The sequence below is a fragment of the Chiloscyllium plagiosum genome, chromosome 3 (genome assembly GCF_004010195.1).
Source record: "Chiloscyllium plagiosum isolate BGI_BamShark_2017 chromosome 3, ASM401019v2, whole genome shotgun sequence".
NCBI lineage: Eukaryota > Metazoa > Chordata > Chondrichthyes > Orectolobiformes > Hemiscylliidae > Chiloscyllium > Chiloscyllium plagiosum.
The window spans coordinates 33,062,597-33,075,216 of record NC_057712.1 but is presented as its reverse complement, the minus strand read 5'-3'; the positions used below and the strand labels follow the sequence as shown (position 1 = coordinate 33,075,216).

At 41.6% G+C, this 12,620-nt stretch overlaps 1 protein-coding gene across 3 annotated transcripts in view; it reads right to left on the bottom strand.

The window, feature by feature from the left end:
- Positions 1-12,620, bottom strand: part of hmgcll1 (3-hydroxymethyl-3-methylglutaryl-CoA lyase-like 1) — a 100,393-nt gene that overhangs the window by 20,423 nt on the left and 67,350 nt on the right. The window contains exon 8 of one of the 3 annotated variants that reach the window (XM_043679346.1): positions 157-362. The exons of 1 other annotated variant lie outside the window; for it this stretch is intronic. In XM_043679346.1, coding sequence (XP_043535281.1) covers positions 195-362 — 168 coding nt within the window. In that variant the 3' untranslated portion in view covers positions 157-194. Of the gene's footprint in view, positions 1-156; positions 363-5,262; positions 5,856-12,620 lie in introns of those variants that run through there. One more of the 3 variants, XM_043679331.1, reaches the window with a different exon arrangement.

Genomic DNA, 12,620 nt, shown 5'->3' with positions numbered 1-12,620 from the left:
TGACTGACACATTGTTGGATGCTGTTTCTCTATTCCATGATCTGTTCTCTCAGAGCAGCTTTGTAATTGGTTGGGAATTGATTTGTCTCTGTTGACGTGTAAAAAGTTTTTTTTCAGGTTTCTTTCTACTCACTTACCTTCTGGAGTGAGGCAGCAGTGGCAGCACTCTCAGGCTCACTGAATGTGGTGGTCACCTAGATGCTCAGTGACAGGCAGCGGCTGGGGGCCTGACCCAGGACTCTCAGTGAGTTCCAATGCCTAGCGTGCAGACAAAAGTCGAAGTCCAGGCCCGGCGTGGATGACAGCTGGATCGGGGCTTTGAAGGTCCTCAGACCAAGATGGTGATAGAGGTTCCCCAACATCTGCAGTGATGACGAAAGCAAGGGAGGTTGAGCCAGTGTTGGGAAAGTGTGCCTAAACAGAGGAGATGGAGCCAATGCAGGAGATGTGCTCCCAGCTCTGTCAAACACTTAAAACAGACTGCAATGGTTGAACTTTTAGCTTTATTTCTTTATTTTTTGACTTAATACTAAGAGTGACTGCAATGTTTAATTTTAACTTTATTTCTTCCATTTTATGCTGTATTAAGACTGTTACGTGAACGTTTAACTTTTAACATTGTTCCTTATTTCTTTCTACCTTGTTCTTAAGTTTCTGCACCTAGGTCCTTGTGCTAAAGACAGCGCAGCTTGTGGTGAAATTGGAAACTTTTCACTGTACTTCTATTTTTGTGTCTAGATTAGAGTGGGCGGCACGGTGGCACAGTGGTTAGCACTGCTGCCTTGCAGCGCCAGAGACCCGGGTTCAATTCCCGACTCAGGCGACTGACTGTGTGGAGTTTGCACGTTCTCCCCGTGTCTGCGTGGGTTTCCTCCGGGTGCTCCGGTTTCCTCCCACAGTCCAAAGATGTGCAGGTTAGGTGAATTGGCCATACTAAATTGCCCGTAGTGTTAGGTAAGGGGTAAATGTAGGGGTATGGGTGGGTTTCGCTTCGGCGGGTCGGTGTGGACTTGTTGGGCCGAAGGGCCTGTTTCCACACTCTAATCTAATCTAATCTAGTGGTGCCGGAAAAGCACAGCAGGACTGGCAGCATCCGAGGAGCATCAAAATCGACGTTTTGAGCAAAGGCCCTTCATCACCCTAATCTTGACTCTAACCTCCAGCATCCAGTACCCACTTTTGCCTCCTATATTGTTGTACTTGAGTATATGTGACAATAAAATCTAAACCTAAATGTAAGACAATATTGATGGAGCCTTCCTTGTAGCTAGTGCGAGCTTAAAATTGGACAACCCTGTTTCAAAGTATTTGCCCTGGAAAGCAAACTTGTACTGAGCCTGACAGACTATAAAGTGACTTGCTAATCACATTCAGGAAAAAGATCACTTTGAAGAGAAATCTTGGGTCTCAGTATCTGCCTTTTCATGAACGATTGTTATTGAAAGTGAAGCCCAGCTAGCAAGCTGAGACTGTTTTCTTAAAATTTGTGTATTCTCACATAGCCAGATTGAAAAGAAGGTCTTGTTGAAACAGATATTTTGGTATTCAGTGAAGTTGTCTAGCCATTCTCAGTGAACTTTCAGTCTTTGAATCCTCTGATAATTAATCCATCTCCAGGAGGATGACCTACTTCATAGAGCAACCCCAATTAGATATCAATTGCTCTGTGCCATGCCAAGTTTGGCCACTGTCCTTGAACAGATACGTCTCTGGCAGAGTCAAACCTAAAGAGAAGGACAGCTCAGATATTGATGTAGGATCCTTAAGTTCCACTGAACTTTGCACTAGAAACAAAACTAATGTTTGTACACTCCAGATCACAACAGAAGGATATCACTGACCTATGAGCTCCATCTTAAGACATAGAGTCACGCAGCACAGGTGGACCCTTTGGTTCAACCATACATGTCAAATACAATCCCAAACTCTATTATTCCCACCTGCCAGCTCCTGGCCCATATCCCTCCAAACCTTTCTTATTCATGTACTTATTCAAGTATCTTTTAAACATTTTAATTGTACCCACATCCACCACTCCCTCAGGAAGCTCATTCCACATGTGAACCACCCTCTGTGTAAAGGATTTGTCCCTCATCTTTTTTAAAGCTCTTTCCTCTCACCTTAAAAATGTGTCCCCTAGTTTTGAAATTCCCACCCTCGGGAAAAAACACCTATCTATACCTCCCATGATTTTATAAACTTCCATAAGGTCACCTCTCAACCTCCTCTGCTCCAGTGAAAAAGTTCCAGCCTATCCAGCCTTTCTTTATAATTCAAACCTTCCATATTCGGCAACATCCTGGCAAATCTCTTCTGAACCCTCTCCAGCTTGATAATATCCTTCCTATAACTGGGTGACCAGAACTGGACACAGTATTCCAGAAGTGGCCTCACCAATGTCCTGCACAACCTCAACATGACTTCCCAACTCTTATACTCAAAGGACTGAGCAATGAAGGTAAGCGTGCCAAATGGAACATGCCATCAGGTTCTGCAGCCGATCCACAGAAAGAGTCAGAGATGAAACGTTCAACTTCCCTGTAACTTAAAAGGTCCCTGACAGGACATGGTGAGCAGTGCTGCAAACTGGGAAGGTTCCTTCTGCCAAATGTCAGCTATCATCAGCCTCGATAGATGCAATATCTGATTGTCTAAAATGTCCAACCAACTCCTTCTTGGGTGCTACACTCGATGCTGAAAATTTGGCTCTTCATTGCCTTCCAGCCTTGCTCCTGAGGCTGTACACCAGTTCCTGAGGATATTGGTCCTCACAGTTGGTCATTACAGTCTTTGAGTACACCAATGCTCATGTCCAGCTGTCTCCCTGCTTGTGGTCTGCTGCACTCACAATGTTCATTGAACCCTTTTCCCATAGCTTTGCTTTCCCTGCATCTCCCTCCACTGAGAAAGCATGCACAGACCACATGCTGTGTGAGCTTGATGCCATCTGTGTGCCAATTGGCAAGTGCCCCTCAACCGTTCGGCCTTTAATCAGAATCGAACAACTGTGGGTGGTGTTTCCACCTCTTTAACCCTGGCCAGTTTCCGATCTCTTTTGTAACAGGTGGATTCCCGCAAAAAGGTGAATCTGAATTGGGCCAGATTCTTCCACACCCATTCTCCATCTCAGCAGGATTGCTGACCGTAGGCATGGCATCAACAAACCTGCACACCAGGGGTTGGTATGTATTACAATTCCATCCCGCATCAGGGAAAACACCTTCCATTTATCAAAAGCCAAGAGCTATTTTCAAAAATAATGTACCAGTCATTTGGCAAAGGGCCAAGAGCTGGGAAGTGAGGCAAAATAGTACCTGGGACACCCTGTCATCTTGTCAGTGGCAGGACAGTCGACATCTTCCAGAAGCACACGTGAAACCCATACCCTTTCTCTGATGGGGTACTGTGCCAGGGGTGCCTTGATGTCACCTCAGATGACTCTCCAGTAAAACCTGGCAGTCCCCCAGCAGGCTGTGCGATATTGAAGAGGATGCTCCATCCTTTTAATGTACTGCCTGGCCATTGATGGAACACCCCAGCCACAATTCTGCTCCACAGTGACCATGTCACCTGTGCTCCATGATCCCTCCCCACTCACCCACCATCTTTCTGGGCTCAGTGTTAGCCTGTGCCATCTACCCTTTTTCAAGTGCATTTTTGCCATGGATGTCTCAGCAATGGACAGCGACAGTGATGGTGCAGCTACTGAACTGTTGACTCTGTGATTGGGATCACAGCAGTTAGCAGCATTTAATTAACATGCCACCACAGGGCACTTGCATGCCTAGGTCCCACCAGTGGCTGGTGTGGTTGTCACCCACTGCAGGAGGACTTTTCTTTATTCATTTGTGAATCTAGGTGTTGCTGGTTAGGCTTGTATCCATTGCTTCGAGAACAATTAAGAGTCAACCACATTGTTAAGAGTCTGAGTCACATGTAGGTCAGACCAGCATATTTCTCACACAAAAGGGCATTTGTGGACCAGATAAATTTTTAATGACAGTCAGCAGTGGTTACATGGTCAGCATTTCTTCCAAATTTTTAAAGTTCATCCACCTGCCATGGTGGATTTGAACCAATGTACAGAGAATATTAGTCTTGGAGTACCAGCCCCGTGACATTACCATTACATCACCACTTCCCCTTGTCTTTACCCACATGACAATGTTTGGATAGGTAACATGTTTTGCACTAAAAAAATCAGTGTAAACTATTAAAGCTGCCCAGACTTATACTGCAAGTAATTTAATACATTTAAAACTTTATTACAAGACTTTGACCTATTCATTACTGCGTATCCAAGGCAAAATAACACATGGTCCACATCAAGTATCAAACTAACAGCTCCACAACTTCAATCTATTTACTTGAAGGATCTTTTCTTAAGATGCATGTGCTCGTAATTAAAATGGAAGTTATTCAAATAAAGGCAATAAAGGGGAACACTTACATAAGAATGAAAGTGGTGGTTATATTTGAAAACTCAAAGTTCTGCTTTTTAAAAAATGTATTCAGTTGTGGGATGTGGGTGTCACTGGCTGGCCAGCATTTATTGCCCATCCCTTGTTGCCCTTGAGAAGGTGGTGATGAACTGCCGTCTTGAACTGCTGCAATCCACCTGCGATGGGTTGATCCACAATGCCATGAGGGAGGGAATTCCAGGATTTTGCCCCAGCGATAGTGAAGGAATGGTGATATATTTCCAAGTCAGGATGGCGACTGGCTTGAAGCTAGTTGTGTTCCCATATATATGCTGCCCTTGTCCTTCAAGGTAGAAGTGGTCGTGCTTTTGGAAGGTGCTGTCTGAGGAATCTTTGGTGAATATCTGCAGTGCATCTTGTAGATAGTACACAGCTGCTGCTACTGAGCATCGGTGGTGGAGGGAATGGATGCCTGGGGATGTGGTACCGATCAACTGGACTGCTTTGACCTATATAGAGTCATAGAGATGTACAGCATGGAAACAGACCCTTCAGTCCAACCCATCCATGCCGACCAGATATCTCAACCCAATCTAGTCCCACCTGACAGCACCAGGTGCATATCCCTCCAAACCCTTCCTATTCATATACCCATCCAAATGCCTCTTAAATGTTGCAATTGTACAAGCCTCCACCACTTCCACTGGCAGCTTATTCCCTACCCATACCACCCTCTGTGTGTGTCAAACTTATTGAGTGTTGTTGGGATTGTATTCATTCAAGCAAGTGGGAAGTATTCCATCACACTCTGGACTTGTGCCTTGTGCATGTTGGGCAAGCTTTGGGGAGTCAGGAGGTGAGTTAGTCACTGCAGTATTCCTAGCCTCTGACCTGCTCTTATAGACACTGTGTTACGTAGTGAGTCCAGATGGGTTTCTGGTCAATTATAACCCCTGTTGATAGCGGTTGATAAGCTTTGATGAAATTATTCTTTATTACTTTTAATACCCACTAATAAATTTACCAATGGTCTTCACATATATTTGCTCTGGCTTTTCTTTCAGATACTTTATATAACAAACATGGCAAAATTTATTTTCGGAAACACTTCTGGTGAAATCTATTCTCTTGTGTTTTTTTTTGCAGAGTGATTAAAATAAATCAAGGCTCTTTTCTCATAATCTTTATATTGTCTTTGTAATATCACACTGATATATGTTCATATGTGGCAGATGTTATTTGAAAAGACCATTCATCAACTTTATTTTGCTCTTCAGCCCCACTTTCTGACTTCTTGGCCACCAAATGAAGAAGGATAAAGACAGATTGGAGGACTATGTTGTGGCTAATAAACCCAGACAGTTGGCTGCAGATTGAGTCATCAGATCCAACCACCTGGCTCTCTTCCATGGTTAGAACCATGCCAGTAAGTCCCTGTAGAGGAAGGGAAGTACCATAGAGACTAAAGACTATCATCAACCCCAAAAATGACATTTGATTTAATTTTGTAAATTCCCTAACATTTCTGTATTTGTCAAAGTGTTATTTGAAAGACTCTCCACTAGTAAAATAGCTAAGTTGTACATCACAATAACAAATCAAAAACTGCAGATGCTGGAGATCTGAAACAAGCAGAAACAGAAATTGCTGGAGAAACTCAGCAGGTCTGGCAGCATCTGTGGAGAAAGAAACAGAGTTAATATAACGAGTCACACCGCTCTTCTTCAGAATGAAAGAAGGGTCACTGGGCTTGAAACATTTGCTCTGTTTTCTCTCCACAAATGCTGCCAGATCAGCTGAGTTTCTCCAGCAATTTCTGTTTTTAATTTGTGCATCAGTCCTTTACTGAATAAATCAACAGCATAAGGCAGATGTTCAGTTTGTTTCCATTTTCTGACAAGGAAGACAGTTCAGAACAAAATTCTTTATTGGATTTTATTAAAGTTACACTAACTATCCAATTACAAATGAGTTATTAATATTTCCATGATGATCCTCATTTTCATTAACTAAGCTCTAACTAAAAGGATTTGTTGAGAGTACAATTGTTATTAAAAACACAATTTTCCCTTCAAAGCAGCATGTTGAATTCGACAGAACAATTAACTGTAAACTGTAAAAACATAATAGTCAGGCTCGTATGTCTTTTTCTACACTGACAAAATGCAAATAATTAATTTTATGCCATTCTCAGTGGATTATTTACAATAAGATATAAGACTTCCTATCTTTCATGGTAAACATTATTAACCCAAATGGAACAGTTTTCCCCAAGAATCCTCAAAGATTAAACAATCTACACATCAGTATGTTTACCATATGTCCATTTTATTACCATGGGACTGTTAGAGATGTTTTCCAAGTTCTTTATACTGAGCCAGATGTCACAAATCCCAGAGTGAAGTAGAATTAACGTGGTAACCTTCACATGACCTCAACCCTGCGTTTGTTTTATCAATGATCAGTGTTAAATTATATAGGGCAGTTCTTGCTGAATATTCTCATTCTAAGGGCCACTTTGCCAGCAAGTACCAAAACTGCTGACTCTGTTGAATGGTGGAACTACAGCGGTACCTCATGTGATTGCTCATGCTCTGGATTTTTAATTGCTGTTTGCATTGGCAAAGAACATGCACCAGGTCTGGCTTGTGCTCTATCCTTCCAGTTCTTTGCTTTCACTAGCGTCAGCATAGGATATTGTACTCGGCACAAGTTGTGTTGTGTAAACATAAACCGGTAATTTATCCTGTCACTCTACAAAAGTTCAAGCTCTAATTGCATGAGGTTGGAAAACTCAGATGGACTGTTCTCTGAAATATTTTCAACTGTTACACTCTACAATTACTTACTTTTCTGTGAAATTCCAACATAAAATGAATGAACAGTCGCAGAAATTCTGGTTAGTTTAAAGAAATAAAAATATCTACATAAAACATTGATACAACGAGCAACTATATTGATGTACCTGGCTGCAAGTGATTTTCTGACCATCTGAAATTACTACACATACCACAGAACGATGGCAATCTCTAATATTCATTCATCCTTATCTCAACCTGCAGGCTCTGCATTGGCTTTAAAGCTTTTATATGATATTTTCCATTCTGGATTGCAATGATTATACTTTGTAGTTAATGATGAACAGTTGTAATACTGTTTTTACTCCCTGAATGTGGGTGGCACAGCTGAATGTCCGGACTGTTCCATATATACATAAATAGCACCCCATGCAGAGAAAATAATCTTTGCAAGGCGATCACTGGTTGTATATATAATATTACATGCCTCTTTAATTACATGCTCCCCACAAGTACAGTAGTCACAGATCTACCTTCCGTTTACTGATAGTCTCAAGACTCCTCATTGCAAACTTGTGGGACACTGTAAAATGATGCTTGCTTTCAGGGTTGAAACCTGAGATGCCACCTCGACTTCAATTGAAATAATGAAGAAGATGCCAAGCAAGAAATTCTTAATGACAGAGAGTGATTTGGTGAAATGTAACTTTTTGTTCCATTCTATTCCAATCCAACAAAGGGCACTCCTGTATTCTTCAGAAGAAATGGTTTTGTCGACTTCTTCTCCTGTCCGGCTGTTGTTGGTACATTGCTGGGTTGGTATTCTGTGGCAACAGATTCCATACTGAACCAGCTAGTCTTCATCATGCGCACTACAATGCTCTTGGCCCATAACAGGTCACTAGAAATGGTGAAATCCAATCCGAAACTGCAGCCTATGTTCTGGCGTGCTATTTAAATCTGGCAAGTTTGAAGAGTGAGTAACTCTCTCTGGAGGCATGGCTCAGCAATTCTAACTCATTTCAATGAACTTCAGTCCACTCAGTTACGATTCCAAAAGGGACTGCAAGGGAAAACACTGGCAGACGGATTCGGCTAGTATGGGATTCTAAAGTCCAGGAGCACAGTCTCATGATGCAGGGCCAATTATTTCAGACTGAGAGGAGGAAAAATTATTTCAGTCAAAGGGTGGCGAATCTTTGGAATTCTCCACCTCAAATGCTTCATCATTGGAAACATTCCAGGTCAGAACAGACAGATATCTGTTCTACTCCTGTTCCCATTTGCTTTACTCTTGTGTTCAGTACTTGGGAGCCATTTGACAGGAATGCTTGCAGCCTGGGTCTCCCAGTGCTTTGGGAACACAGCAGGTAAGAGGGAGGGCAGAGAGGGAACTGCTCTCTCTAACAGGTTAAGTGGTTTTGCAACACTACCTTTGGCCAATAGGGAGCCACAGTGCTCCTCCCACATCTTCTTCTTTGCCTCCCAGTCACTCCTCAGCTTCTTTAGCAAAGCGTTTACTGTATCGCCAACTAAGACCTCTCTGACTAGGAGCCTCCCCACACAACCACAATCCCACCGCCAAAACTCCACGTTGCACGGCCCTGATTCTCTCTGACTGCTCAAGTACACCCATCCAGCAGGAGCTGACCAGCCGACCAGCCACTAAGCAGGAAAGACAGCAATAAAATTCCAGTGATGTCCTGGCAGGCTCTGAAACTGCAGGCATGGGCCCTTGTTCCTTCTTACCTACCTCCCTGTGTCAACAGCCATTCTGTCATAATATACCTTCACCATAAATCCATCCTCCCCTCTAGTCTACACTCTAAACATACTTGCAGTAGTGGTGTCTGGACATTAATCAATATTGGAAGCTCCAGCTGACGTACCTCTTGTTAACATCCGAGTTGATTGCAGTACAAGTTAGTATTCGACTGGCAGCTCCCTCGTTTATATATTTCATTGAAACAACAAGGGAGATACATTTACAATTATGGCTAAAGCACATTCTACTCCAATCACAGACAACAGCAAACTATTTTAATGAAGTGAAAAAGGCAGAAAAAGAAACATGACTCTGAGTTTTGAATGCAGTAATTATATTTCTCACTGTTTTTGTCTTCTAAAAAAACATGTTCTCAACCTTTGATAAATGGCGTCTGTGAACACATCGCAACTGAAATGACATTTGAGGTCAATATTTCCTATAATTTCTGTGCCACATATGCAATAGCTTTTCAAAAAAGTCAATTAAATGTAGGCACAATACTATTGGTTTAAAAAAACCCAGCATATTTCTTCAGGTTAGATATATGGGACTGGCAGGAACTATGGGAATACATATTGGCAGGTCACTATCCTACTGATACATGATACATATTTTTTGGAGCATTTACATCCCAAGTGAGTGGTCAATGAAAAGTAAAGCAATACCACCCAAGTCATTTTCTTGTATGTAACTGCAATGGTCACCAACCAGAAACTAAGTTTGCCAAAAAGGTTGCTCAGATCTCCTGGCCTGGCATGGCGGCCTTTCAGCCTGACGTGACGGTGTCTTGACAGCCCGGTGTGGCAGTCTCTTGGCCTAGTGTGGCAGTCTCTTGGCCTGGTTTGGAAACCTCTTGGCCCAGCGTAGCAGTCTTTTGGTCCAGTGTGGTGGTTTTTCAGCCTGGTGTGGCAGTCTCACGGCAGCCCAGTGTGGCAGTCTCACAGCAGTCCATAGCAGGCTTTCAGCCTGGCATGGCAGTGTGTCTTGGTGGCCCAGCGTGGTAGTCTCTCAGCAGCCCAGTATGGCAGTCCCTCGGCGGCCCAGCTTGGCAGTCTCTCAGTGGCCTGTGGCAGTCATTTGGCCGGCATGGCCTCAGCATGAGCTTCCAGCCTCAAGGTGATTCCAGAGTGGTTCCTAGCCTCAAAGTGAGGCCCGGCATGGTCTGGAGTCAAGGACTGGACTGGAGGCTAGGTGCCATTGTGGACTGGATTGGAAGGGCTGTTGTCCTGAACTTCTTTATTTCTGTGTCTTCAAATTTATTCCCATAATCTGTAATGTTGGATTACTTATTAATTTTCTCATTTTTTTTCCCTAAGAACTTGTATTGAAGAAACTGTATCTAGGTATATTGTACCTAAAGTGGTACTGTAAGTGGCGACTTATAAACTTCTCACATACTCATTTCAGTACATGTGACAATAAAGCTAATTCAATACGTTTGATTTCAGATTTCAGGGAACATGTAAGGGTGCAGCTAGCAATCTTTTCTGGCCTCATGTTTGGCCATTATCACTGTTCTTTGGCTCTGGAAGTTTGCACTATGGAGATGGCAGCATTTCAAAGGGGATAATCTAGCTCAGCACTCTACCCAGAAGCACATCGAGGTCATCAGAGATCAAGGTAATGATGTCCAAAAGAGTCTGTAGCTGATTAATGTTGAGACAAGAATGGGTTGAAAATAAGCTTGTGATTCTCAAATACAGACCTTCATCTGTACTTCACTGTGTGACAAAACCAGATCATTGGTTCAGGTATCTGAAAAAGCTTAGCTACAAATTAGTTTTCCAAAATTGTCTAAGTACACTGTATTAAGGTATGCCACATTCCTCAGGCAGTTTTTATCCCAACATACAATTAAATATGGAAACTAATTGCAGCTTTTCTCAGTACTACTGCTGCTCAGCTTTGAAAAGCCTCTAATTGAAAACCCAGCTGCTGTTTTGATTTTGGATCATATGCATTAAGAGACATACTGATTTGAGAGGCAAACAGAAAAACTACACAGCCGTCTTTATACTATACTATTGAGTGATGCAGAGACGTAAGGACCAAATGTTTGAATAAGGGCCAAATTAGAAAGTGGTTATTTTGCAAAACTTTCCATTCAGTGTATGTCATACTAAAATTCAGGCTTTCCTAAATACCATAATTTAAATGTTCAAATGAGTTCTCATTTAAATAGAATCACTCATCTTTCATCTCAATTCACAATAGCACTTAAAGATCCTATTCCTTCTCACTTTGAAGGTGAGATAGCTGAATTAATTTCTATTTGTATTGCTGTAGGCTATCCTTATGCTGAAAACTGTTATCTAAACATATGTTTCAATAGAAAAGTACCAAATATTGAGCAAATAACTATGATCAATGTTGAAATAATCAGACAACCAATGGAATTTAATTCAGCTATCTTGTCTAAGACCTCCCAATCTACAGATTTACATTTGGAACCTCATCCTGTAATCTAATACTTTATTACTCATTCATACGACGTGGGTGTCAATGGCAAGGCATTTGTTGTGGGCCTCTGTTTGCTTTTGAACCAAGTGCTTTGCTCGGCCATTTGAGAGGGTAGTTAGCAAGCAACTACTTTACTGTGGATCTGGTGTCACTTATAGCCCAGGCTAGATAATGACAGCAGATTTCCTTCCTAAAGAATGGAATTCCTAAAAAGCATTTGTGAACCAGATGGATTGCATGAAAATTAATGGTAGTTCCACGATTCAGAACTTTCAATTCTAGATTTTATTAATTGAATTTATCATGGTAAGATTTGAATATTTGCTTGCACAGGTATAGCCTAAGCTATGGAATTACCATTTCAGTGATAAACTCACTACATCTCCATCTCCCCTCAGTATTCTTAACTTCACTTAACAGCCAACAGTCAAACCTCTTTCCTCCTGGGTTATTGTTCTTTATGGGAATGTACTTCATTGCAAATTATGAATTATTTAAATGTCTATCACTGCTTATGCTTTTTGCATATTGTTTCCCAATCTCCATTAGTCAACCTGCACCCCAACTAATGTAGTTTGTTTTGTTTAGTTTAAAAGGGCCCAGTTTCTGACTTAAATAAATCATATTTAATTTCAATGTAAAATGTTATTAAATTATGATCAATTTTTTTTTGAGGCTCAACTTTTTTTCTCAACATTATTTAGCCCTTTCTGACAATAGATCCCAAATAGCATTTTCCATGGTTGGTTCTTTGACATAAAGAGTCTACAAAGACTTAAGAATATACATACACATCTTTATATACATGATGAACATAATGTGTGAAAATGTGAAGTTGTCCAATTTAGCAAGAATAATAACAAACCAATATATTGCTTGAATGGAGAAAGATTACACACTCACATTTGTGCATATTCCTCCTGCATCAGATAAGTGGATACGTTTGCCACAGCAATAATGTTCAACATGTCTACTTGGGTAAGTGGAGCTGCTATTAAATCGTGACACAGCGTTGGAGGTATTCAATGACAAGGGCCATGTAAAGTTGCTGGTACTTGGGTGTGCTATTTACCTCAGCATTTGTCTTCAAAACTCAGAGAATCTCTTATACACATCATAGCTTGTGTGGGAGTGGAAAGAGTATGAGGATATATCCAGGAAACTACTTGTCTG